Raw genomic sequence first — 27,838 nt, 5'->3', positions numbered from 1 at the left:
TCTGCATCACACAGCAGTGTCAGGAGGCACTCTGAGAGGTTTGTGTGGATTATGCCCTTTACACTGTGTATACTAATCACAAAATAGAGTATTTTTTTAAAGGGAGTTCAGAATGGTCAGTGTCTGCTCTATGCTCTCAGAAACTTACCTTGCTTTTGCTGACATTAATGTCTTCAGCCTCTATGCAAGTACAAAATTCCATTAGTTGTCTGTAATCCTTCTAAATATATAAGAAGCAGTTTTAGTGAAGAATGAGACATTACTGAGGATGACTTTCCTAGAATAATAGTAAAGGAGAAAAGTGGGAAAATGTCAAATTATGATCCTTACTGCAGTGGGAAAGCACTGAAGTGGCTTATGGAGACGTGTCAGATGCAACTAGTATCTTTGGATGTGCTTAAACATGTGACTCCTGCAGTTTCTGGGATTAGGACTCAGCAGCATAGGGGATTCCTTTCAATCCTGTGTGCCCATAATATTCTAATAAGAAGGACTAGGCTAGGTTACTTCAGTCCAAGTCTCTGCTTGGCTGAGACCTAATTTACTTACTTTTTTCTTAATTTTGTCTTGGAACTTTTGTCTTTCAAAAGCAAACATCAAAAGGCATGATTTCAGTTATTGAGTCTCACAGTATCACTAAGGTTGGAAGAGACCTCAAAGATCATCAAGGCCAACCCGTCACCACAGACTTCATGACTAGACCATGGCACCAAGTGCCACGTCCAATCCCCTCTTGAACACCTAATCCCCTCTTGAACACCTCTATGACCTTCATGCAGATATGACCTTCAGCACTTTTGTGAAAACACATCTGAAAAATTCTGTATTTCCTCAACATACTTTCAAAGAGTACAGAAAAGCAGAAATTTTTAATCCTATGGATTTAAAATTCATTGTCTTAAAACAGGTGAATAGTAAAAGTATATCCAAAGAAGAACCATCATGGGCACTAATCAATTTGTTTGACTTCTAAATTTCATTAAGAATATGAGATAAATGTGGCATTGACAGAGCTGTTTGTTAGAATGTCAATTTGATAGTTGGAAAATCAGTCACCAGTCACCTCCTCACTCTGTTTAACAAACATTAACGCTTGGAAACCACCCAAAAATTGCTGCTATATGGAACAGGCAGGTAAGATCTGCTTTGCCTAACAGTTTATGCTCTTTATTCTGAATTCTGAAAGAGGGCAGTTGAAGTAAAGCCTTTAACCTATAATCATCAGTACATAACTGACTGGAGGTATGATACAACCAGAGAGGCTGAGCTGTAAATACCCTTTAAGTAGACTTAATAGGAAGGTTGCCTTTCTATGTTAGCAGTTGCACACAGCTTATTTAATCATCCTGAGGACCTCCACGCTCTTGCTGTTTGAAAAGGTGGGTCATTTTGGTTATTTATCAACAAGAACCATTGTACAGAATTTCTCTGTAATTAGCATGTTTCTAAATGTTTCACCATGGTGCTGTTTTAAAATGTCTACTGTCACTTCAACTAGTGTGTTGAAAAATTCAGACTACGGTGCAAGAAGTTGTAATCTTTTTAGACCTTTTTGGTTTAAATCATTTGTATCTTTATGAAACAGTATACAAATCCATCATTCTCACAGACAGCTTCAGGTGTAATACTGCTTTTTAATTGTTCGTGAGTTCTGTTGGCCTCTCTTGTAGCAAAATTTTGTAACATGTCATAATCTTAACCTGAAGTAAAATTCATAGATGCATAGAATGGTTTAGGTTGGAAGGGACCTTAAAGATCATCTAGTTCCAACCCCCCTGCCATGTAAAACACTGATAGCAGGTATGATTCATTCTGTGTTACTCCAGCTAACTTTTGTACATAATCAAAGGTAAGTTCTGCCCAAAGTATGTACTACAAGCCTAGCCTAGCAGATCTCTGTCTGTAGTCTCTAGACCTGGTATTAGTATTTTCTGCAAATATGATAGCTGTTTTTCCCCTCCAATACCTTAATTTTACACATCTTCTGAAGTGAAAGTTTTCCTCCCAAAGTCTAGCTTGCTTAGTGTCCTAAGGCTTCATACCAATTTATGACTGTGTCACTTGAGTTGCCCTAAGTGGGAACTACTAATTGTAAGAACCTCAGAAAACCAAGTTATTCAATGTCAAGTGTCCAGTTTTAAGAATGTAGCAGAACTGAGCCTTGTTGCTGTAGTCACTGTAAGCTATAAACAATATTAGCACAGAATAGCTCCCTGAAAAGATGGCAGCCTGTGATCTCAGGCTCACTGTTTGCAAAAGAGCACATTAAAACCTTCAGGGTGTATTTGTTGATTTTGATCAAATGGAACATAAATCTCCTTGACTGCATGTAGTTGATGGAGAGCTCCATGCAGATTTCCTAGTAACCTGCTGTAGTTCCATTTAGGGCAGTTTGCTTCCAACATGTTTTGGGATAGACATACGCATCTGCTTGAGACCACAGAAAAACTTCTGAGCTGAGTGTGGGCAGGATTTCTTAAGTTTAACATTTTTCAAGTAGCCCTCTGAAATACTGAGGAATAAGCAGCAGAATACAGGTAGAATAAAGTTTGTTTTGGTTTTCATGTAATGTCCAGCCAAGCAAATTCTAGAATCTGCTTACCTTCCTGAATTGCTTTTGCCCCGTTTAAATCTCTCTTGCAATAGTTCTAATTGTTAATCACAAACTTATTATTTATGTACATGTCTAAAAGCTTTCATTTTAGCAGTGGTGAACAGGGCCATTTTCCCTATGAAAAATGTACAGAGAGAAATGTCACTGCAGTATTATTCTTGTTTGGTTTTATGACAATCAAATCATTTTTAATTCTCTGCTGCTGATAGTGCTTTGATCCTAGAGATGCCTGGCTACAGAACAGAAGTGGGTTTGTAATGACCCAGTGTGCTTGAAGCATCAATTTCCGCTCAAGCAGCACATTTGTAGCTGCTGACTCAGTCCTTGGTCATCTTTTCAATATTAAAACTAATGCAGAGTATTGACTAGTTAACAGTGCAGTGGAAAAACAATAAATATTGGTCAGTGGAGATCTGTAACAAATCCAGCTGTCAGACATCTCTGATTACTGTCTGCTGACAATAGTTTAGTAAAAACTAAGAGTAACTTCTGCATGAATCCATGTGCACAGTGCACATTATGTCAGTCTACTGTAGTCAGTGCATGTTACATCACAATAGATATTTTTGTCTTTTTCTTTATAAAAATATAATCTGCAGAGCATGTAGCTATCTTGCATATGGAGATAGTTCATCAAGCTCAAGAGATTAGTCACAGAGAGATTATCTAGCCTAGAGATGTCTATATGCAGTCTAAGCTGCATTAGCTAGCAGTGGTGGGAAGCTTTGTGCTGGACTGGAATGCACCCTTTCCTTCTTGTCTCTTTTTCAGCTCGCTTGAACCGCAGAGATGTGTGACCAGACCTTTTTAGCAGTTGTATTTGGTCCCTGTGACAAGTGCTACAAAGAGAAGCCCCTGAGACCTGTTTACATCAAATCAGAGCAACTCAGCTACTGCTCACTATGTGTAGAAATGGTATGTTCCTGATGTTATCAGCCAGAATGTGGAAAGACTGCAAAAAAATGGGTTGGATGTACTAATGGTCTGTTATGTTGGACTTTTCTGGACAGCAAATGAGCATTGCTAGGCCTACAGAGTGCCAAACACCTCTGTAGACACCTGGTGTTGCAATGAGCCTGCAACCGAGGTGGCCCTGGCAATCAAGGATACTTTCTGTGATTCTTGATTGAAAAATGGCCACGAGGTTTTTCCTCTAAGGTATTCCTCAGCAGTGTAAATGTTATGTGTCTGTCTAAACTCTGCTGAGGTACATGTATGCAAGTTTGCTTGGCCTATGATCTAGAGCATTTCCTGTTACCTGTAACAGAATTTAACAAAAGAAGATTAAATCATTGCATTAAACTCATTCACTAGTGACTCAGGGATATGCAGTTCATCTAGTCTGCCTCAGTAAAAACAATACACAAGTGAAGTGCTGTCAGCTCTTATTTGTGGTCCACAGTCACACTGAGACCGTGCTGTTTCGTATGCGATGTGCAGTACTTGGGTGAGAGCTGGAAGCAGCTACAATGAGGATAAGGTTGGAAAAGGCTGCACAGCACTGGTGCATCATCTGTCACCACAGAAGGTGTGCATCACCGCAGAAGGTGGTAATGGGGGAGATAAGCAAGCTTACTAGCCTGACCAGCAGGTTCTGCCAGAATACTTGCATGAAGAAGGGATGATATTGGAGGCCTTCTATCCAGTGATTTCTGGTGATGTCCCACTCTCCTGTTCTAGCGAGATCATGGTGGGATTGTTTTTATGAAATACAAAGCTAAGGTCATGAGCCTACATGGCTACTGAACAGCTGGTCTCTAGAACTCCTTTTGTAAACTTAAGAATTTTGACATCCTGATTATGCTCCCACTTGGATTATTTTTATTTTATCTTCCTGAAGCACTGTATATTATCAGTTGTAGAAGACATCCTTCACTGTTTCCTCCCCAGAACTGGTCTTTAAGTGGGGTCCAATAGTTTGTTGTATTTGAATGTCAGAAACGAATGTCAGAAACAAATGATCTCCCAGGAATGCTAAAAGGTTTAACTAGCTGTGTTTATAAAACACTACTTTACGGGCAGATGAGAGCACTGATTTGGTGTTTGTAGGTGGTGCAGTGTGTACAGTTCATTGGCTGATGCAGCACTTTCTCATGTGTTACATTGTTTAGGAGGAAATTTACATGTAATGACTACAAGACAAAAGACAGTTCCTTCCCAGTTTACTCGCTTCTCCTGACTTTGAATTTGCTGCTTTGTTCAAGTTCTTCTTGGCCAACAGCCTATAAAAAGCTATTTATCCAGTAAATTTTTGCATGACTTGATAAAAGCATGCTGGAATTGCAGGAAACTGGCTGTTTGTTACTTACAGTTCCTGCAACTTTCTCCTTATTATTTGTGTTATCAAAGTTAGACTCTTACCAACTGAAACAGCTGCTAGGTGGAAGCTGATTGAGACTTCAAGGAGTATTGTGTCATTACCTAACAGCCTGTTAGGCTTCTTGTGAGCAATGCTTGTTAGTAGATCTGGCTTCAGTTCAGGATTCAAAATCAAGTTGCCTGTATGACCATCAGGCTAAGTCCAGTATGGGAAAGGACTTTATTTTCTCCAAAATCCTCTCTGTGTCCAGGATGTGCCCAGAGTCTAAACAACAGCTGCAAACATGCATTTTCGTATCTCCCTCTCCAATCTTGGCACATCTCCAGATTGAACAATAGCCATTGGACTGTCTATTTTCTAGCTAAAGGGAGACAATGGGAGTTAATAAGAGCAAAGTTACTCTGTGTAGCTCAAGGACAGTTACTGTAATATGAAGAAGATATTTTCCAAGGAACTCTCAGGGACAAAAAGCTACAAGGCCACGTGCTGTGGCTCTTCTCTGGAAGCATTAGCTGCATCATGTGCCCACCCAGCATATGCTGTAGATCTGCATCTGAGCTGAGCCTGCATGTGGCCTGTTTAAGGGGAGGAAGAAAAGCAAAGAAACCCTGATAATACCAAATTGAGAAATGAGGAATTAAAACACAGTGGAGAGAAGAGTTCACACCACTGCATCTGTCCTGCTGGTACAGGAAATGAGCCAAAGGCCATCTGAGTGATAAGTCTTCTAGTGCTTCCCATGCCGCTAGGAGTATTAGGGAATGATGGAGCTAAGCTGGAATTTGCAAAGTCTGTGCAGATTCTGTCTTCACAGTCTCATATTTTACTGCTGTTAGGGTGACTAATGACTGAGTTTTTTCTCATCCCCTTACCTCCCAAGTGTTGAACTTCTAGTACAGAGGTTTGGTTACAATGCAGAACACCCTTTTGCATGTATTTCTGGGGAGATGGCGCCTGTGGGCTGTAGAAGTGGCTTGGGAGGTACAGCGGATACCTGCTGGTGGAAGCCTGTGGGTAGGAGGGGGGCAGGAAGCAAGGCTGGTTCCAGCAGCCAGCATGGAGGCTAGACGGTGGATGCTAAGCCTGCCGTGCTCCTGTCTGCAGCAGGGCTGGCCAGGGGTTACTGGCTCTCATGGATGTCAGGGCAGGTGCTGGCTGCACACCGGGACGCGGGAGCATCCAGTCCGGCCATGGACGTCAGCATGGGGAGGGGGAGGGAGCCCGGGCCGGCTCTGGCGCCGTTGCTGAGGCAGCAGGAGCCTCGGCAGCATCCCTGAGAGCCAGGCGGGCAAACTCCTCCTCCCTCCCGCTCTCATCTCGTCTCTCCCTGCTTCCTTTGCAAAGATGGCAACCGAGGGGCTGCACGAGAACGAGACCTTGGCATCGCTGAAAACTGAGGCCGAGAGCCTGAAGGGCAAGCTGGAGGAGGAGCGGGCCAAGCTGCACGACGTGGAGCGTGAGTGGGGCCGGGGCAGAAGGCCGCGGGCACTACCGGCTGACCCAGGCAGCTAGCGAGGCTGCCGCACCGCCGGCTCCGCGGGCCGGGCCGGGCCGCGCCGGGGAGATCGGGAAACGTGCTGCTGCCGCCCCGAAGGGCAGCGCGGCTGGGGCGGCCCCGCCTGGCCGGGGGAGGCTGGCGTCCAGCTTCGGGGTGCGGGGAGAGCGGCTCCCCAGTGTCACGACAGCCAGTGGTTCATGTTTGCTGCAGCCCAGTGCAGCCTGGGGCCACGCCGGGGTACAGAAGCAGCGGTTGGGGAGCGCAGGAGGCGTACGTCTCCTAGGGTGTGCGGTATCACGAGTCGCCCCGCACCGCCCCGGCCGCGGGGGCTCTGGCCTGGCTCGAGCTGCGCGCACGCAGCTGCCCTGCCTTCGAGTGGGGGGAGGCGGGGGAGGGTAAGGATGGTGACATGCCCCATGGAGTGGCTTAAGGAGGAGCACTGGTTCCCAAAACAGCTCCTCCTCCCCTTCTTCTGCCAAGGGAACAACTTTTAGGGGTCCCGAGCTGATTCAGAGGTGCGGGGTGAGGCAGTGCTCGAGCTGTCATTGCACAGCTCAACCTGATCAGCTGCAGTTTCAAGATCTATGGCTTAACATAAGAGCAACGACAGATTCCAGCCCTGCCCTCCCACCCTACTCAGGAAAATATATATATTAGCTATCTGTATTTTTATGGAGCTTCTCAAAGTAGGTATTAATTCATCTGTCCTGGAATACAAATACCCTTTTATTATTTCATTGTTATAATTAATGATATAATAAAGTGCAGGGGGATTTTTTGAGAAAGGCAAGTAAATTACTGTATTTCTCAGAAGTCACATAGCTCATTTTATCAGAGAGATTAGTGGACCATTAAAACTTTCCTCTTCCCTGTTTTCATGCCTTGAAAATTATTTCAGCCTGTATCCAGTGATTTAGCACTTAGTGTTTGGTAAGATTGAGGGACTGGCAAGTACTCTTAAATTTCAAGTGGAGAAGGGTTGAAAGTTGTCTTTTTGTTTGTTTGTCTGTATGTTTTTCCCTGGGGAAAACACATTTTCTTGTCTAAGACAAGCATACGAGTGTCCTATTAATAGGATTCATTAAACAAATGGAGATGGCTTCATTACAAAACATTCCATAAATCATCACATTCCTACAATAAAATGTCTGCATCCAAAGTAGTGGGCCTGTGTTCGACAGACATCATAAGCATATTCCTAAATCAATTTTTGCTCACTAAGACTTTTACCTGTGATTGCAGAGACACCGAAATGGTAACATGTCATTGACAGTCTTAGGATATTTATGTCTTTGGCATATGTGAAATCTGTAAACATGTGTTGGAAGGCTGTTTGCACATCCATGATGTGATTTCTGAGAAGTCTTCTGCTGCTGCTGTAGAGCAATGCTCACTCATGACATTTTAGATCATTCATTCTTTATCAGAGCTTGTTTGCACTTAAATTAGCCTCCAGATTGATTTCTGCAGAGTTTGTAAGTTTCAGAGTGAAGCATCCCTTCTGGAAGTTGTTCAGTTTTGGTTGGTTGGTTGGGTTTTTTGTGGCTTTCTACCCCCCCAAGTCTAAAATTATATCTTTTGCTTTTTTTTTTTTTGCTCTGATCATGACTTTCCCCCTGTGGTTCCGAAAACAAACAGCTGGCTGAACTAGGACTGCCCTTATTTGTTCAACTGGTTTTGAACAGCAGCTCCCAAAAATGTGGACAAAGGAAATACCAAACGTGCATTTGATTTGCAATCACACCATTTTGAGGATTCAGTTCTGCTGCTTAAAACTTTATGTGTGACTAGAATACGTAACAGAATACAAACAGAACAGTTTGTTCTGTTCATGCAATCCATAATGTTTTGAAACCATTAGAACCAAATGACTTCATGCACAGGAAAGATCAAAGAGACAATAGTATCAGCATTGAGCCCACACCTCCTGTTTAGGCCAAACAATTTATTTTAGTAAAAAAAGCCTATTTTATCTGGACCTTTGTAAAACCACTCAAGCTACTTAGTAGCTTGAGCTGATCTACTTGCCCAAGTGCATAATTTTCAGCTATCTTGAAATAAATGTGAGAATGCTTCAAAATAATTATCTGACTCTAAAACCTGCGCTGGGCAAGTGCAGGATTATTATGGCTGTGGTTGGAGATAAGCATCCTCAGAGAATCGGTGAGGCTAAACCAGACAATTCCACAGAGTCTCGGCTGTGTTGACATAATGGAAACACTTTGTCCTTTGTCTGTGAAACATTTGGTTTTTTCAGATATGTTCTGGACACAAGCATCTTTCCAGATGCCATAATAACCCTCTGTCCTGTATTTTCGTCTTTTGATTGGATTATTTGGCAGATTTCCATGGACAAATGTAGGGGAAATGTATCTTCTCCTCTTTGAGTTTATGTGGTACTTTCTCAGAAACCTACTTCTGATCTCCTGTTAGAGATGGTACGGACAAATTGTCAGGGATAGTGGACAGTACTTGTCCTCTGGCTGGTTGAGACTGGTTAAGCAGAGATTTCAGGTGAGAATGTTATTCTGGCACAGCTGGTAGTGCTAATCCACTAGAAATCAGTCTCTGTTTTAGGCAGAAATTGCTCCCCTGACCTCATGCCAGGGAATGATCTCAAAGTTCAGGATGCCTGCTGTCTCGCTGTGACAGCTCTTCCTAGCCTGTGAGCTTTCTTGCAGCTCTAGGTAAGTGACAAAGGTTGGAACAGCAAGCATTTCCATACCAATCACCTGTCATGTAGAATGTAGACCACTGCCTCTAGCATGGCATTGAAAAGCTTAAATTTCTTCCACCAGTTCATTAAAGCATGTGAGCTTCTCCATTTATTTCAAAAGGTTTGAGTCAGGCATGGCCCTGTTAGCTGACAGCAGCTGGGTCATCTTAGGTTTCAGCGTGGACAAACACAACACAGGGAAGCGCTGAATACGTAGACAGTGTTGAGAAGCTGAGTGGCACGCTCATGATGAAGATGCCAAGCTTCCCTGCTCACCCAAAGCTGTGTCCTGGCCCTTAATGATCCCCTGGACACCAGAAAGGATGGTACAGCAGAGAAGTCTCCAGGATCAGTGGCTAGTACCTGTGTCACCCTTCATCAGTGCTGTGCTGTCAGAGCTGACTTGCAGCTGGGAGTCTCACATGGTCTCTTCTCCCAGGCAGCCAGTACCAGAACAAGAAGACACCGTCTCAGGCTGCGCCAGGGGAGGTTCAGGTTGGATGTTAGGAAGAAGTTCTATGCAGAAAGAGTGATTGCCCGTTGGAATGGGCTGCCCAAGGAGGTGGTGGAGTCACCATCATTGGAGGTGTTCAGGAGGAGACTTGATGGGGTGCTTGGTGCCATGGGTTAGTTGTTTAGGTGGGTTGGATTGGTTGATGGGTTGGACACGATGATCTTGAGGGTCTCTTTCAAGCTGGTTTGGTTTATTCTAAATAAATAAACATCCAGAACAAGTGCTTTACCATTGAAACACTGGAGACTTGATGCTTACCCTCTTCTTTTGTATAATTTTCCCTCCAGCCTCCAGTAGTCATTTTCACTTCTGATGAGTACCTTGAGGCACATGGTAGGCTGGAGGCTGTTAGTGTATTTTCGAGTCTCATTCAGATTGAGGATTTCCCTATAAGAGAGAGGGCAAAGGGATTATGTGATTCTAGGTTATACATGAGAGTTGTGGTTTGCAAGAGCTTCAGCTGCTGAATTCAAGCCCTGAGTAAATTCATTCTTACCTCTATCCAGTGAATATGTTAATATATTACCTACCTTAGTTTTACCACCTGCCAGCTCTGAAGCAGAGTTCATTGGTGTGCACCATGCCCTCAAACTTGACCGATTAATTCCTCCCAGTGACATTACTCATAAACACAGGGATTTGCCAGGCCAGAGCTTTGATAGAGGGCTCTCTAACCATCAGCTGTTTGCAGTTCACCAGGTAGCAGAGCGTGTGGAGGCACTGGGCCAGTTTGTGATGAAGACCAGGAGAACCCTGAAGGGCCATGGAAATAAAGTTCTCTGTATGGACTGGTGCAAAGACAAGAGAAGGATTGTGAGCTCTTCCCAGGTATGCTGTTGCGCAGATGTTTTTCAAAGCTACTGTTGGGCACGGTACAAATCCTTTGGCTGTGCTGTGCACCACTCTTTGCAGATGATAGCTGCATATAAAGTAAATGTTTTTAAGATGCCCTTAAGGTAGTTTGATCAGCAGCTTGGTCAGAGAGCATGAATCCAAGCGTCAGATCATTGCTACATCAGTGCTAAAACCCTAAATATTTTCCCCATGCTCCCTACTACAGTGGAACAGAGAGAACTTATCTGAGACCACTTTTATTTCCTTGTTATTTACAGATAAAATATTTAGTATCCATTTCAGTTTACATGTTTAGAGAAGATCATCAGGAAAAGGGAAGAAATGTTAATTCTTCTAGAGATTTCTGTGCAAAGAAATTTCTTCAGCAGTCTGTAGGATTGGTGCAACCTCAAAACCCTCAAACATCCTGCTAAAATGACCACATTTACTTGGGCATTACGAGAAACAGTCCTAACACCTGCTCAAGACCAGCCTCATGAGCTAGAGGAGGTAACGAGATAATTACTTTTTAGATCCCTGGTTCATCCTGAGCCCAGTATGGCAAGAGAGTGAGCTCCTTGCATCTCACAGCTGTTCACTGACCTATATGAAATCTGTCAGGGGTCTCACTTGAGGGATAAAAATAGACAATCTGCATTGCAAGCCACCTTCAGTTACTGTGAGTTTTTACCATTCATGGTGATCTCAGCAAAGAGAAGAATTTTAAATAATTGATAGCAGATTTCTTAAAGAGGCTAAAATGCTGTTGTGTAGATCAGAAAGATGAACAGGCAATTTGTACTGCATTTTTGCATTTTGAGCTCTTAAGAACTTAGTCCAGGGACTGCAGCAATTGTTGCTCAGTACTAAACTTTGCTTTCATGATGGGGGAAGGATAAACATTACATATATAAGGCAAAGTAGCTGTCACGAGTGTGCCTGCCAAACACAAGGTGATTATGTTGCTGTCTGTGAAGGGTTGTTGTGATAGCTATTTAGCAGATTGTATCCATGGATAATGAAGGTTAAGCAAGTGTGAGAAGGGAAAACCAGAAAAACACAGAAGAAGGAAGGTGCATAAATAATCCTCATGAGTGCTGCTAACTTAGTGAGTGATTTGCAGTACAGGTCATCTCTTGGATTAGTAAGGCCCTACACTGACATCTCACTTGGAAAAGGTAGCCAACTTTGCAGGTGGTGATTAGAGGCTGGGAGAAACACATCATGTCTGAAAGGAGGGAAGTGAAGGCTCACCAGCGGCAGTTTCCTGAGGAGGTGGTCCTGTCCACACTGTGTGCTGCAACTGAGATGATTTTCATAAATCTGCTAAAGGAGGGGGAAAAAAAGAAAAAAGGAGGGGAAAAAAAGACCTCATAAGCCAGTATCAGGCCTTCAGTGAGGAGGAGGTGTGCTTTTCTTCTGATCAAAGACGTAACTGGCACTAGGGAAGAATGTGCCCTCAGTGCTTCACTGTGACCACTGTGCTGTTGTTAAAATGGAGACAAAGTTCCATGAGATAACAGACTGGGGGATGGAAATGAGCAGCAGAGTTTTCCCCAAATCTGGGAGGTAGGGTGACAGCCATGTCTCTGGAAGGCCTCATTTTCTTTCTCTGTGTGCTTTCTTTTAGGATGGGAAGGTGATTGTGTGGGATTCCTTCACTACAAACAAGGTGTGTAAAAGCTAAGCAAAAGCCAGATTTCTGCACCAAAGGCAGATGATAGTGGCATTAAGGTGGAGAGTTGAAGGGCTCACAGACATCACAGGAGGCAGTGGGATGATGAGATAATGTGGAGACCTCCACCAGCAGCTCAAGCCAGGGCACCTAGGGCAAACCACCTCCCTTGAGATGTTTCTGAGCTAAGTTGGTGTTAGGGCATTGGAGTTTGTCACGGTCTCCAGCAAGAGGCTCTGATCCAGCCTCTTCACTGAGAAGGAGGGCTCCCAGCTTAGGGCAAAGCCCAACAGGCAAAACAGAGGCCCTTCCTGGGTAACCCCTGTACCAGGTGCCATGTGTGATTACCCAGGATCCTTCAGCTGTGGTGTTCATGGGGAAATGATTCTGCTGTTCCTCCAAGCCCTGCCAGAGCTGTCTTGCCACACTCGGCTCCACACAGCTGAGAAAACCCAGCTTGTTTGTAACTCACTTTTACATGTGCAGCAGTGGGGACCTTTTACAGCACTGAATGACTCAAATAAATCATGCTCTGTGATCAGTTTGGGGCTTATGAATAAAGTAGAAACATGTCCAGGAGGGACTCGCCATTCTCCAGCTGCTCTACTGGGTTCTGCAGTAAAGGTTGCCCCCTCTGCCTTACATAGGAGTTGTATCTGGGGTATACACTTATACCTTCCACCCACCCTGAGAATATGCCACAGAATTAGTACTCCACACTGCTTTGCTTGAACTGATTAGTGAGACAGTGACATCTGAGTTTAAAGAGATGCTGTGTTTCAGGAGCATGCAGTGACGATGCCATGTACCTGGGTGATGGCGTGTGCATATGCCCCGTCTGGATGTGCCATTGCTTGTGGGTAAGTTTCCAGTTTCCACAGCTACTCAAACAGAGAAGATTGGTTTGTAGTGGTGTCCCAATGCCTTCAGATGCTGACAGATAGAAGTTTGTGTGCCTTAATTGTGCATATAAGGACACATTCAGGGCCTCTGATTCTGTTCCCGTAATGGCTCATACGCATTATCTCCACTGACTTCAGTGCAATGACATGTGTTGTGTAAGCATGGAAAATGATCCTCTTTCAGCATTTATATCATGGGTTAGGAACTCTGCATGTGTGCAACTTCCCTGTTACAGTTTGGTTGTATGTGTTGGATGTGTCTTCTAAGGGGGAGAGGTTTTAACCCTGTTCTTACTTTGCACTCTTTCTTCTGTGATGTAGAAGTTAGTCTTTAATGATTAACAGCATGTGAATAGAACTTGTCCAGATGGGGTGGGGAGAAGTAGCTCCGTCTTTGATAATCTTCTCCAAGTTTTCTGAGGACTCAGGTTTGAAAAAAAATCAGTTTACACAGGGGAGGAAACAAAGAGATGAGATGTTGTCAAAACATCTTTTAAAAAGGGACTGGGTGGATCAGACAGAAAGCAAGCTTGGGGCAAGAGAAGGGAACAAAGGGAGGCTTTGCGCCTTGCAAATGGAGAAAGCAGCAGGCTGAGACAGGGAAGCTCCATAAATGCATGTGGAGGGGGAGTCTGCAAATGGTATCTTTTTTACTAAAATTCAAAGAATGGCAATAGAACTTTGTCTTCACACTTACAAAAGAGGCAGGGAGGGCACATACACATTGTGCTACCTAATTATATTTCTGTGGTGCTGTCAGTTAGGTGCTGTGCACCCAGCATCTGGTGGTGTGCTGGATCCCAGGAACCAGGACAGGGCTGATCTGCCACAACTCCAGAAATGGGTCAGATGCAAGTCAGACCCTTTAGAAAAGAGTCTCACATCTGGCCTGGGAAACACAGCTTAACTGGTGCAACTGTTTAGGAGGAACACACCAGCTACCAAGGTCAATGCCTCTGTTGCCTCTTCCCCAAACTTCTAAAAGCCCTGGCTTCACCCCCACTGTTTGCTGTGCTCTCTCTTCCAAAGGAGTTAGGCCAATTTTTTAAGATAGATAAGTTATGTTACTTAAATGCTGATCCTCACATTGATGGATGTCAACAGGAAAATGGCAGTTTGGCTATATGTGAAACATTAACCCGAGGTGACTGCTATGTCACCTCTAAGTTTATACTTTCATGAGGTTTCATTTGGTGCCATTTATAAACTTGATGAGGGTAGAAAATACAGAGGCGCAGCTGTTGCAGCTCTGTGAAGCAGCCAGCCTGGTGAGGCAGCTGGGGCTTCCCTGTGCAGGGAGATCCCACGCAGCACAATACCGGGAAGTCGGTACTTGTGAGGCTTTGGCAGCACAGCTCTGACAGGTGGTTTCCTTCTTATCACCACTCGCCTTTTGTTGTTGCAGTTTTAACCAGTTCTCTTCTCTCTGTTATTGCTATTACTGCTCTCTTCAGTGGCCTGGACAACAAGTGTTCTGTGTACCCTCTGACATTTGACAAAAATGAAAATATGGCTGCAAAGAAGAAATCGGTTGCAATGCACACAAACTACTTGTCTGCCTGCAGCTTCACTAACTCAGACATGCAGGTAAATGCATTCTCTACCCACTGCTCACCATCCAGCAACACCTAACATGAGCTGCACTCCTGTGTGGTGCAAATAACCTTCCTTGCATCTGGGGCATCCAGGGCCATGTCCTGCCCCATGCAGGGGCTGCTGGAAAACCCTCACTGGGGACAATGAGCCTGCTGCAGAAGCTGCTGTAAGGACATGCTTCTCACAGCCCATAGCCAGGCTGTCGTGCCTGCACCCTGCAAAGGCCTGTCATTTCTGCAGAGGGAGCTCACCAGTACCTGTGTGTTCTCTGCTCACTGTGTCTGTGCTGGCTTGTGCTTTTAGTAGACCAAACTAATACAAATGGTTAAAACCCCAGTTTGGCTGGGTCTAGGCTGGCTATCTGCTATGGCAGCCAACAGAGACTGTTGTTTACCTGCTTTGCTCCTGGATGTCCATCCAGCTTTGCTTTTGCTTTCATTCTTAGTATTTCTTGTTTGTATTAAGTGAGGTATTTGAGCTTGAGAAAGGCCAGCTCTGTTTGTCCATACACAGAGTGGTATGTTCCCTTGAGGGAAAGGTGCTGTACTCCATCTAGAACCTGGGGGTGTTGGAACACAAAGGCACACAGTGGGAGAGGATGATTAAGCAGGAAATAAATGCAGATCTTCTGAGACTAGGCCAGCCTTCCTCTGTAGTGAATACCTCAAAGATCTCTTTCTCTAGGAACATGAAAGATGATGAAAGGAACCAGGATAATCCCCTTGTCCTCTCTAGTTTTTAAATTTAATTGAAGCTCTGCTCAGTGCAGCTCTGCAGCAAAGTAGCAGAACGGAGCATTTTCATTGCTGTCTGTGTCAGCAGAGCTGCTGGAAGGGAATACCTTGCACCCTTCTTGCAGATATTAGAGCAATTCTGAAGGAAATATCAGCTCTCATTGCTTCTATTTCTAGACACGAGATGCCCAAATGTATGTTGCTGTTTGTCATTCTACGGTAAATGACTCTGAGGTGCTAATTTAAGTCCATTGCCATGGAAACAAGTGATGCACTCAGGCTTGCTTAGCCCTGACCTTACTGTGCAGGAACCCTGCATAATGAGAGCAGGCTAAATTAAGTGGAATGTTTCTGATGAGACAGAAAAGCAGTGTTCTCTCATTCATACCTATAATGTGGTGTGGTTAAAACCTATGAAATGAAAGTCAGGTCTTTTTTCTCTGTATTAAATAAAGCAAACTGCATTGTCACGGAAGGTAATGTGTTACTATTGTTAAATAATACCATAGTGGATAGTAGGTGCTTGATATTCAGTGATTTGGAGATTTTTCTGAAGACTTTAAAAATAAATTGTTGAAAGAAACACAAGCAAGTGGTTGAAACAAACACGAGCAAGTGGTTTGGCCAGGCTTCTGTTAGGACACTGTTATGTAGAGGATTGTAGAGAATCCCAGATTCCTTATCTTTTCTCTGTTACACAACAGCATCAAAGTTAAAATTATCCAGCAGCTCTGAGGGTGCAGACTGCAAAAAAACACACTGTGGAGCAGCTTTCCCAGCTACATGTGAAATAGCTCTGCTCTCCCAACTGGTGTCACCGAGGAATGTGGCACCTGTCCTGGAGCAGACCAACCATGTGGCAGAGGTGTTCCCCAGCCCAGTGCCCACACAGCACACAGCACCCTCTGCTAGGTGCTGTGAATGCTGCTGCTCTGCCTTGCCTGTTCTCTTAAACTACAGTTGGTTTTTCCCTCAGAGGTATGAAAGACAGGATAGGAGTGTGGGATTTGGTGTGCCTATGTTTTCCCAAGTAACATGCAATAGGATAAGAGGTAAATGCCCCAAGTTGTGCCAGAAGGGCTTCAGTTTGGACATTAAGACCAATTTCTTCACAGAAAGCATTGTCAAGCCCTGGAACAGGCTGTGCAGGGTAGTGGTGGAGTCAGTGTGCCTGGAAGTATTTAAAAGCCCTCTAGATACAGTGCTGAGGGACATGGTTTAGTGGTGACCTTCTGGCAATGCAGTGGAAAGAGAAGAGATCTGGGGGTGGTTTGTCACTGATTAAAGCCACTCTTGGGCTATGGGGGTGCTGAAAGAGAGAATCCTACACTTACTCCTTACCATGTTCCCATCTGGGCCATGACATGTGCTAAGCTGCAGAGCCAGGCAGCCCACACACCTTGTTCTTGGAGCCCCCAAGCAGACTTGCCAGAGAGAGCCTCCCCCCATCTCAGTGTGCAGAGAGCTGGGGAGCCTCACTTACTAAATTAGGTATCTGCAGCTCTGCTGTGTGATAATACTCTCCACGTGACAGTGCTCTATGTGTATTAATAGCAACAGCTAATTGGGATCTCAAGTGTTTTGCATAGGGCAGGCAGCCATACTCCCAGTATACTCCCCCAGAGCCCATCCTGCATCAAGGCAGAGTCTCATCAAAAAGATTAATCACAAATTAATTCCTTTCTGGGTTTGGCCTTTTTGGGGAATTTTTTGGTTTGGTTTGATTTGGTTTTCAATAACAATACCCTAAATCTGAGTCAGTGCTTACAGAGAAATGTTATGATCTGGATCTCTCTGCTGCCAACAGACCCTTTCCTTACACCTTTAGCTACTTGAGTCTATTCCCCTCATATCTTTCTAACAAGCTATTACAAGAGCAAATCCTCAGAGCTGAAAGTCTTCATTCCTCAGCCAAGTACAAATATTCCTCAGAACAGAGAAGTTCATTGATCTGGGCTCAAAAGCTGGCCAGAAAAACAAGTCAGGACTTTATTCTGCTATTATCATCTCAGAGTATTAGTGTCTCTCTCCTGCAGGATTTGGAACAGTCTGTTCTACAGATTTGCAGACCTCTGTTTATGGGAGGAGTTTTTTGAGCATCTGTCCTATGTGTTCAGTGTTTAGCCTTTATGCAGCTCTGTGAATGGTTTCATGATTGTGTGGTTCATTTTCTTCTTGAAGAGTATTTCCTTGTTAACCTACAATGATCCCTTGAGTTTTCTCACAGACCATGAGAAGAGCCTGTGTACAAGATTGAGAGCCCTCCTCAGTTCACCCTTGGCTCCATCCATGCCAGTGCACAGGGATCCTTTCAACCTACAGAACTGATGATTGCATAACAGCTCTGGGTGCCAAGGGGAAAATTTGACCAACTGAGTATCAGGATTTAGCTGCAATAACAAGTGCTGATCACGTGTGCTTTCTGCAAGCACTGTAGCAGACGAGGGAAGCTGCAAGCCACGTTCAGTCAGTGTGTGTTCAAGGCCTTTTGCACAAATGGCTTGGAACAAGTGAGAGGTGATGTGAGTTACTAAACAAATGTCTAGACAGGCTTACTACCCTTTCAGAATACCCATGTCTTAAGCCAAATTAATTTGGTTTAACCTGGCTATTTCAAGCAGAAAAAAAACATGTGAAGAGCTAAACAGGTACACTTAGCTCCAGCAGTTCTCTTTATGTGAGTGGAATGGAATGCGTAAAGTTAAATACAGGGGCAGACAGGAATGCCACTCTGGTTCCACCTGCTTTTTGGAGGATATGGAAGTACCAGTAGATCCTTACTCCCATCAGTTCTCCATGCCCCCCTGTACAAAAGTGACCCTTGTTGAAATACTTTGTAGGTATAGCTGTGTCAATACAACTATCCACTCTTAACTTCTTTCCTTAAAAGACAAACTGTGCTTAGATTCACACTGGCTTTACACATCTGATTTATTGCATAACATTTCATTAAATTAAAGCTGTCCTTGGTGTATGTGTAGGATGTCAGTTGTTTCTTTGTGAATTTGATGATCATCTGCTGAATTTTCTGTTGTGACTCTTCTTGCCACATCCTATAGATCTTGACAGCAAGTGGAGACGGAACTTGTGCTCTGTGGGATGTTGAGAGTGGACAGCTTCTGCAGAGTTTCCATGGTCATGGAGCTGATGTCCTGTGCCTGGACCTGGCTCCTTCTGAAACGGGAAACACATTTGTCTCTGGGGTAAGCAGGAACTTCTTGTTGTAGTATAAAGTGAAGGAAAGTGGAAGAGAAGAAGCAGCAAGGCAGGAGACTCATGACCTTATTGAGTGCTGGAGTATGCGTTGGAAGCCCCAGTGCAATCCACTCATTGCAAGCACATTTTCCAAGCTGGAGCAAATTAAACCCCTGACTGTGGGGTCAAACCCACCCAGCCAGTCTGACTGCAGTTCTGCTTACTTAGCAAATTCCACTCCACACCAAAGCAATCCAGCCTGGGATCAAAACAACGCCTCTCCCAGGAAAGGCTTAATTAGAGCAGTGGGCTCATACTGCAGTGGAGGTGTGAGCTCTGTGGATAGGAGCCCAGCACAGCAGATGACTTCCCACACATGGCTCCTTTCTTGTGCCCAGCTCTTTGGAGCTGGATGAGGTGTGCCAGGTGGCTGCTTGGGGCATTGAAGTGGAGCTGCAAGTAACGTGTGTGCTGCTATGTCCTTCGCCTGCTCCCCAGAAGCCAAGGGGTAGTTTGGATGCTAGCTAAACCATACAAGTTGGAGCAGGGAGATGAGGTGTGGCCACATCTTCAGCTGTTGCAGAGTCCCCTGTGCCTTCCAGTGGTACCAGAAGCATTTAAAGCCCCTTTGTCAGTTGAGCACTACCCGATCCCTGTCCTGGCCCAGTAGAACACACAGACCACACTGGGGCTGCAGGATTGATCTGGGAGAGTACCCAGGACATCTTGCAAATCTTGTCCTGCTGCTAAAGGATTGTTGCTGGGCAGCCAAGCCATTGGCATGCAGCCTGGCAGGGAGGGAGGCAAGGCATAAAGGTGGGTGGGATGGGACTTAGCTCCTTTTCAGAGTGGTCCTGGTCTTTCCCACATCAGAAGATGAGTATGCAGGAGCCAAGAGATGACCTCACTTGCTGGAGGCAGGTTGCTGCCAGTAACTTTTCTGAGGGTACTTGGTTTCTGAGCACCACCAGCACTGGCCTAGGGATGGTCCTGTGCTTGCTGATGGAAGTGGCCCTTGTACCAGAGGGTCCTGACCATGGATTAGGGGATTTCACTTGTGCTCAAAGTCATGGTCCCATCCCTACACAATAAATTCAAATCTCTTCTTATGGCTCTTTTGTCAAATCTGGCTGGCCCAGCAGGAGCAGTGTCCAGCACACTGGCCCAGTTTCCCTGCTGCTAGCACAGCTGCTCAGAAGCGTGACTGAAAGCTAATTCCATCGAGTGCATTACTCCTGCTGAGCTTTACTGTCACTGAGCTTGCTTCCCAGAAAGGATAGATTCGTTCTCCCTGGGAACAGCTCAGCTTATTATAGGGCAAAGAATCACAAGCAGCTATGCTGCTGCTGCTAAGAGAATATGTTGTACTTGTGTCCATGCTGCAGCTTGGGCATGTCCATGCTTACTGGGACTTGCTTAATTCATCACATGCAAAATGCCACCTCTGTCCTTAAGTTGTGTCAATGCAGGTGTAGCCAAAACAGTGCAGCCTGAAGGTATGGTGGCATAGAGAAACTCCCTGTGTTTGCTGCCTATGTAATACAGTAACCTGGGGCTGGAATAAGCAGTGCCAATGCATCAGCATGCACACTGAGGTGCTGTTACATTTAACCATGTAACTGAAAATCCCAGCCCTCCTGGGTGAGCTCAGGGCTGCCACTCAGGCTGTTGTGCTCAGTGCTCTCTGAGCGCTGCTCCTTGGGCTGAGTTGGGTAGCACTCAGGGGGCCCGTCTCTCTGCAGGTGGTTGCTGCTTTCGCCTTCAAAACCTTAGGAGTTAAAGCAGTAGCTTGTCAGATTGGACTTGCCCCCATACTCCCAGAGAGGTCAGTAAGAACAGTACAAATGGAAGCAAGATTGAAGGCTGGGACTTGGACTGTGGTGGGACTTGAGAGGGAACTATGCTGAATCCCAAATGTTGTCTGTCCTGTTTGGCTTCCCCTGCACAGAAAACTTCAGTTGGTACAGAGAAACATTACCTCTTTTAAATAATTACATCATTAGTGGGGAAAAAAAAGGATTTCATGTTAACAAGAGAATGAGAAAGATGTGAAGAGGCTGTTAGTAATCGTGTTTGCTTAGAAGTAAATAAGGTGTGTGGCATGGTCTGCTGGGCAAGATGTGCTAGCTGGGCAGAAGCAGCAGCCCTGCCCTGTGCTTTCCACACAGGCTCAGAAAGGCTGAGCCCCCTGGAGCTGAGCCTACCTATGGCCTGCTCCTCAACAGGCTAATATTTATCAAAGTCTCCTGTCACAGAAGAAAAGTCTACGTTCTTGTTCCTGTCACCACAGTTGTCATTATGGCTCTACAGGTAGGAGATAGTTCCTGCCCTGAGGGTGTTGCAGACTACTTGGGCAAAGCCCCTTGCCCAAAGGATTCAGGGTGCTGAGCACCTTGCAGCAAGCACCAGGTGTTAAATGACCTTTTCAAAGCACATCTTGGAAGGGCAGATTATAACCTAACCATGAGATGAAATGCTACTTACTATGCTTCTTTTCCCATCCCAGCCATGCCATTGAGCATGTGGGTGCAGAGCAAGGCAGGGGTTAATGCTGGTAGGAGGCTGGGCAAGAGACCATCCTGATACACATTTCATTTTCTATTTCAGTGTATGAACAGGATTAGTTATAAAACTTTAAATGCTGGGTATTAATATTTTACACTGGGCATGTTAAGTGGTAAGGGAATGAGTCAGGTTTGCAGCTCTGTGGCACACTGGGACTGCAGACACAGGTATGGCAGCAGCATGAGCCAAGCAGGGCTGTGAGTGCTGGTTAATATGGGACCTGCATAAACCCCCAAGCCTGCCTCACCTCTGTGATGCTCAGCTGAGGCCCCAGTCTTCCTGGAACACTCTGCTCCTGACTACAACTGCGCCAGACTTGGGTATACCAGTACAGCCAGTGATCAGGCCCAGAGGTGTGATGTTCAGAGGGTAGCTGAGCCTTATGACATGTTTCAAGCACTGAGCTTCATGACATGTTTCAGGCACTGAGAGGTGAATGTCTCCATTTGCATAACTGCAGTGCTTTTTTTGTGTGTTTTGCTAGGGCTGTGACAAGAAGGCCATGGTCTGGGATATGCGGTCTGGTCAGTGCATCCAGTCATTTGAAACCCACGATTCAGATATCAACAGTGTCAGGTGGGAGAGGAAACATTTGTGATCTTGAGCAATGTGTTGGTTCTATTTTTGAAGACTGACTTCATCCAAGCAATGTAATGTGTTCTGGTCTTTTTTTCACTCATGCACAGATATTACCCAAGTGGTGATGCTTTTGCCTCTGGATCAGATGATGCCACGGTATGTTAATTCCACAACCTAATTTAGGGAAGTTCTGTTACTTCCTAAATCAGATATTCCTAAAAGACTTGGTCACATTCAGAGAGGGCTTTTAACTGACTAAACTGAGCCTGTGGCACCAAAGTTGCAGAAATAATAATGCTATAATATGATATATACTCTGTTGTATTACATGATGTATTTATATATATATATATATATATATAATGCTGTAAGGAAGAATCTAGTAATGCTTTGTAGGTCACCTCTGCAAGCTGTTCTACATGAGGTACTGTCCAGATATTACTTTCATATCTTCTATGCTTTGAAATTTCACAGTCAAAGCTATTTGTCATAGTGGAAGACAGCTGGCTTTGTATAGTTTTTGGTCACAGCATGGGAGGAACCATATTAAATGGTGCAGCTTGTGTCAGAAGGAGCAGCACAGTGCAAGGGCATGGGGGAACCCACGCATGAGTGCACACCTCCCAGCAAGCAGAGTGGCTGTGGGCTCAGCGTGGAGCTGTGGATAGACCTGCTGAGCTGGCCTCCACAGCCCTGTGCGTCCTGGAGCACAGCCCCAGGGTAGCCTTGGCCAAGAACATCTTCCTGTCAGCCTGACTTACTCACTGCGATGAGTCACCACATCCAAGTCATTTAGACTGTCCAATAACTCTTGCTGCATTTTACTTACCTAGGAACAAGCTGCTAGGAGGGGCAGGGTATGTATTAGCAGGTAATTTTAGTCAGCACATTGTATGCAAAATGCCACTTACTTCCCGGTGTCTTCAAGCTCCTCAGTGATGTGCAGGGCTGGTAGATTTTGCTGCAGCTGGTGGATCCCCATGAGGACCAGGCTCTGCTTGTAGGACAGCCCTGCAGGGACTGAGCTGGCAGTTAAGTGTAACTCGAGAGCAGATGTTTGGGAGGCACCTGGCACCTTGTTCCTCCTGTTTATTCAAACATCACATGTTGTTGCATGACTCTTCCTAATGTACTCTGCTCTCAGAGCATGTTTTGAGTCTGCTGCAGTACTAGCTAAACTCAATAGAAAGATTCCCTTTGTCTTTACTGGACCTTCCAAGGATTTTCTGGAGAGAATGTACATTGCTTTTAGGCCTTTAAAGCTGCAATTATAAATTAATACTTCCAACTCAGTGGTGAGCTCAGTGGCTCTCAGCACGTTCAAATGCAGTACTGTGAGCACTTGAGATGCTGAGGGAGTGAGGTAGAGAAATTGTCCATCATTAAATTCCAATGAGAGCACTCTCTTTTTATGCCAGATACCACAGGCTCTGGGCTCTTGTGCTTACTAATTTATTTGATGGGGTTTTTCTCTCTTAACTATTCCTGACACTCCCGCCTTGAGCAGGAGAATGGGAAATTCTGTCTCCATACTTTTAACAGAGGTTTTGGCAGTTTCCATCTGCTTTATTCTTGGTGTTTTCAGCGTTAGGGACAGACACACTGACTGGTATCCTTGACTTGATTTGTATACTTAGGGATTCTGAGGAACAGATAATCCTGACTGTATGGAAAGAAGCCATAAAAGTGTGCTCACATGGCAGCGTTGTCACCTGCGGTGACCCAAACTCCTTATCAGGACAGCCTGATGGAATTATTCATCATTGTGGAGCACTGGGAGACCTGGAATTCATGTACCTGGCAGCTCCACACCACCCTGCAAATGAAACAGACAATCCTTTATGTGCAGGCTTGAATACCTGCCATTTTTCATTAGTGAGGTTTGCTAATATTAGGACTTACCTGGCCAGTGTTTGCTTAAACTTAATTTTACTGGGGAAGGTTTTCAGTTCAAATAGTTTCAAAAATGCATTTTGATTTCAGGGCTAACTGGCTGCCATTCTTCATGGCAATGAACTCTTCTCTTTTCATACAGAGAGGCCTCATGGGAGGGCAGAGGCTATTTGTTATCATGTGTTACTCAGAGCAAGGGCTACCATCAAGGTTGCCTGTGCCAAGTGACTCTCTGAGCACTGTGCCATGTGGTCTGTGGCCTCAAAGATGGCTAGAGATTTACTCCTCTCTCACTTAGATTCCATCTGTGGCTAAACTGTTGCCTTCATAGATTGTGTCTCCAAGCACACCCCTACCCCCCGCCCCCAGCAGCAGGAGGCCCTAGTATGTAGGAAAATGCAGTGGGGAAGCCAGAGGATGGGGGGATTTTCAGTGGGTAGCCACAGTCTGAAGCCTGCCATTCATCTCTATAGCAGGACAGGCAGGAGGCTCAGAGAAGTGGCTTGGAAAAGGAAGTTCTTCACTCAATTTATACAAAACAGCCTTGTGTTGCTCAGACCCCTGTTACACTCCAGAGGAGTCCCAGTTACAGGAGACAGAGGTAGCAGAAGGCAAAACAGCAAGCGAGCAGCCACTTCCCAGGATGCCTCTTGGGCTGTGGTTTCCCACTCCCATGTTTTTTCAGTGAAATGTAGCAGCCATTGACTCCAGCCTTTGCTGAGGCCTGTGTGTTGGGTTTTTTTAATCCTAGTGTCGCTTGTATGACCTCCGTGCAGACAGAGAAGTAGCGATTTATTCCAAAGAGAGCATCATTTTCGGAGCATCCAGTGTGGACTTCTCTCTCAGCGGTGAGGCCTGAACTTTGGAGCTTATCTTACTGTTGGGATTCAAAGGGAACTAAAATCTTACCAGTTGAATGTGATAAAAGTATTTGTTATTAAAAGTACACTAAGTACAAAAGAAACTTTTAAAGCATGGAAGCCCTTTTCTGCCTCTGTAAAAACAATTACTCTCTAAATAATCTAGCTGGCTATTGCTTCCTTGTAGCAATGAAAAGTATTTTCCTGGCCCTACTAAAGGCAGGAAATATCTTGCCACTAACTACAGCTGGGCTAGAATTTCACAATAATGATTAAAAACATTTCAAAGGAAACATGAAATGTAACTAGACTATTAAGTGCACTTACATAGTTTTAAAAAGGATAATAAATGATTAATAGACAGTGAAAGTATGTTAGAGCAATATGAAGACAGAGATACTACCATTTTTCATGACAGATCTGGAGCTTGAGTCTTCTCTCTCCTGCCTCTGCACAAATGTACAGCTCCTTCAATCACCCTGCCTGGGGATAAGAGGGTGGTGAACTGCCCTCCGCCTGGGACAGAGACAAATGTCTCTATCATGGTCACAAGCTCTGCAGCCTGTCCTATTGGGGGCAATGAATCACTTACCAAATTGCCCACTAATCATTCAACCATTTGTATTCAACTTCTTGTGCAAAGTCTGTGCAAAGTGTTATTACCCTGCATTAGCTGTTGAAGTGCTTTTCAGCCTGTTGTGATTGAGAGTCATCTCCCACCCCTGATGACTGAAGAGACTGTATGTAATTAACTCGGTTTAAACTGTATTTTCAACACATCGGTTTTAATTGGTTCAACGTTTAGTGTGGATGGCTCAGCGGTGGAGCAGTGACATCTAAGAGGAGCACAGCTAGTCAGGGCTTGCTTTGTGGAGGGTAGCACTGGAAAGTTGGGCTGTGGCTCCCTGTGTGATGAGTGTCCTAGTGTCCTGCAGAAGGCCTTTGCTACAGGCAAGATGTGCTATCTGCTCAAGACCTCACTTTGTAAAATCTCATTCTCTTTGTAGGTCGCCTGCTGTTTGCAGGCTATAACGATTACACCATAAATGTCTGGGATGTGCTGAAAGGGTCCCGCGTATCCATTCTGTTTGGACATGAAAATCGTGTCAGCACTTTGCGGGTCTCTCCCGATGGGACGGCGTTCTGCTCAGGCTCCTGGGACCACACTCTGAGAGTAAGTACTGGGAGCACCCACTTGGGGTGCTTCAGGGTTTGCTTGATGGTTTGAAAAGAGGGTGGATGGTTGTTACACGAAAAGTGACTCTGGAAGGACTAATGAGGATATAACATAAAATCCAAATCAAAGCATCCTCACAGAGTGTTAGCAGAACTGTTATATTTTGAATGTATGGGTTAAATAATACCACTGCTGCTGATACTCACGACCACTCATCTGACTGCATTGCCAAATTTGAATTAAACGTTGGATAAAATGGTCAGTATCATAAAGAATTGTTCAACATTCTCTCGACAGATCTGGGCTTAACCTGAAGTCCTGTATGCAGAACCAAATGAAGACTGAAACTCTGGACTACAAAAACTGCATTAAAAAGCTGCCCTTCAAAACTCAACTGTTCACTACACTGCAAAAGAATGACACTGAACCCACAGGTTAACACAACTAGGTAGAAAATGTGACCTGCTTGAACACATAGCAAACATCAGCTAGTAGTAAAATGGAATGTGTTTAATTCTGTTTTGAAACTATCTTCTTTTATTAGAACTAGTTTAGATAATTATAAAGGGGCTTTTCTCTGAAGTCACCTGTATCATAGAATTGAGTATTGCAGTGCACATTATGTATTTATTTGCATGAATTGAGTTCCTTTTTGAAGTTAAAGAAGAAAAAGAAAAAAAAAAATATTCCTGATATTGATCAGGATGTAGCATAAGACTTTGGAAACATTCCGTGGTAGTGAATTGAATTTCGGTGGTGAAAAGAAGAAAGAAAACCAGTTCTGGTATTCTGTCATAGTATTATGGATGATTGCACCTTGGTAGTAAGTAGAGGAGCAAAGGAGCTACTGTGAAGGTACTGGCTATTGTCATAAAAATGTATTTTTTGTACAGAAAAGGAATCCCTTCAATCCCTGTTTTTTCCTACTGTCTTTTTAGATAGAAATAAGTCTTTCATCTCTGTTACCTGAATTGAAAGAATCTAAATATATACAAACTGATAAGCTGCAAAGAGGGATATAAACATGATTTACATAATCATGAGGTAATACTTAACCAGTAGTTTCTTAGAAATTTTTAATTGTATCACTTGGTGAGTGAATTTTCTTTTACTTAAAAGAATACTACATGCTAAGCACTAAGGGATACTACATGCTAAGCACTAAGGGATACTACATGCTAAGCACTAAACACCGGCTGTACTGGTAGTCAGATCTTTTCCAAGTCAGTCATTGTCATTCTATGATCATGATTCTTATTTGCATATTGAGCAGTTCATGCCACTTTGGCTGGACAGTGTAGCTTCAATGTGTATTGAGAGTGTGTGCCCATTTTAAGGTCCTTCTGCAACATCAGAGCAGCCTTAAGTTCAGCCGAATCATACAGTTCTTACTCTAACAGCAATCTTCCACCGCTGTGGACAGAATTAAGATTTAATTGTAGCTGAGGTGCAGCTACATTATAGAGCTTTGGGAAATTATGTCTGGTTTTATATATTGAAAGCTATTGAGAAGGGAGTAGGTCAGATTCTGCTGAGTTGAGTACTGATGGGTACTGAGTCTAATCTGAGCAGAGGCACACTGGGAGCAAAGTGCTGGAGCAATGCTGGGGGCTTGCATGGTCTGACCTTTGAAATGCAGGTGGTGAGATGCATCTCTCAAAGCAAACAGATGATTTCTGCTTAGATTGAAATGAGAAAACAAGCTCACTGGAGCGAGCCTGGTCACTGGAGTTGGCTGTTCTTGTAAGTTTGATGATAATATCTTCTTTCTGTTTGAAAGTGGGGTGTTTTTTTTCTTTCCTTTACAATTCTAGGAAAACTGTCTTAAACCCAAACCCTCCTCATTCATGAAAACCTTAGGTTCCATGAATCCATAACCAGTTAACCTAGGACAGTGACACCTGTCCTTAATGAAATAGTTCATCTGTTTGCTTTTGGAAAAGTCCACTCTGATGCTTTGCAGTATTTGTGGCAAATTGTCCCTGTAATGAACTGAATGCACTATGGAAACGTCATTATTGCTCACCGTGCAATATTGAGTCAATACACTGTACACATTTGGTCAAAAAATTCAATGTCTAGATAGTATTTATTAGTAAGATGTTTGTTTCAAACATACAACATCGTGTTGATACTTATGAATGGCTTCAATACAATAAATTGTAT

At 44.3% G+C, this 27,838-nt stretch overlaps 1 protein-coding gene across 1 annotated transcript; it reads left to right on the top strand.

Annotated features, from left to right (window-relative positions):
* Positions 1-1,271: 1,271 nt before the first annotated feature.
* On the top strand, positions 1,272-27,838 carry GNB5 (G protein subunit beta 5). Its single transcript, XM_068143849.1, has 13 exons — positions 1,272-1,379; positions 3,386-3,529; positions 6,279-6,390; positions 10,354-10,490; positions 12,127-12,168; positions 12,955-13,031; positions 14,528-14,660; positions 18,463-18,606; positions 21,648-21,739; positions 21,850-21,898; positions 24,387-24,483; positions 25,503-25,669; positions 25,970-27,838. Exons 2-13 carry the CDS (start codon positions 3,404-3,406, stop codon positions 25,979-25,981), a joined length of 1,188 nt encoding a protein of 395 aa, XP_067999950.1. The 5' UTR covers positions 1,272-1,379; positions 3,386-3,403; the 3' UTR covers positions 25,982-27,838.

Source organism: Melanerpes formicivorus, unplaced genomic scaffold, assembly GCF_026170545.1.
Source record: "Melanerpes formicivorus ecotype bairdi unplaced genomic scaffold, bMelFor1.0.p_v2 SCAF_10, whole genome shotgun sequence".
NCBI classification, from domain to species: domain Eukaryota; kingdom Metazoa; phylum Chordata; class Aves; order Piciformes; family Picidae; genus Melanerpes; species Melanerpes formicivorus.
Note: the sequence above shows the minus strand (reverse complement) of the source record. Positions and strands in the feature narration are given on the sequence as shown.

Coding starts and splice junctions, on each gene's coding strand:
- GNB5 (XM_068143849.1), top strand. CDS start 3,404: ATGTGTGACCAGACCTTTTTAGCAGTTGTATTTGGTCCCTGTGACAAG. Junction 12,169..12,954: donor ATTCCTTCACTACAAACAAG/GTGTGTAAAAGC, acceptor GCTGTGTTTCAG/GAGCATGCAGTGACGATGCC. Junction 21,740..21,849: donor TCAGATATCAACAGTGTCAG/GTGGGAGAGGAA, acceptor ACTCATGCACAG/ATATTACCCAAGTGGTGATG.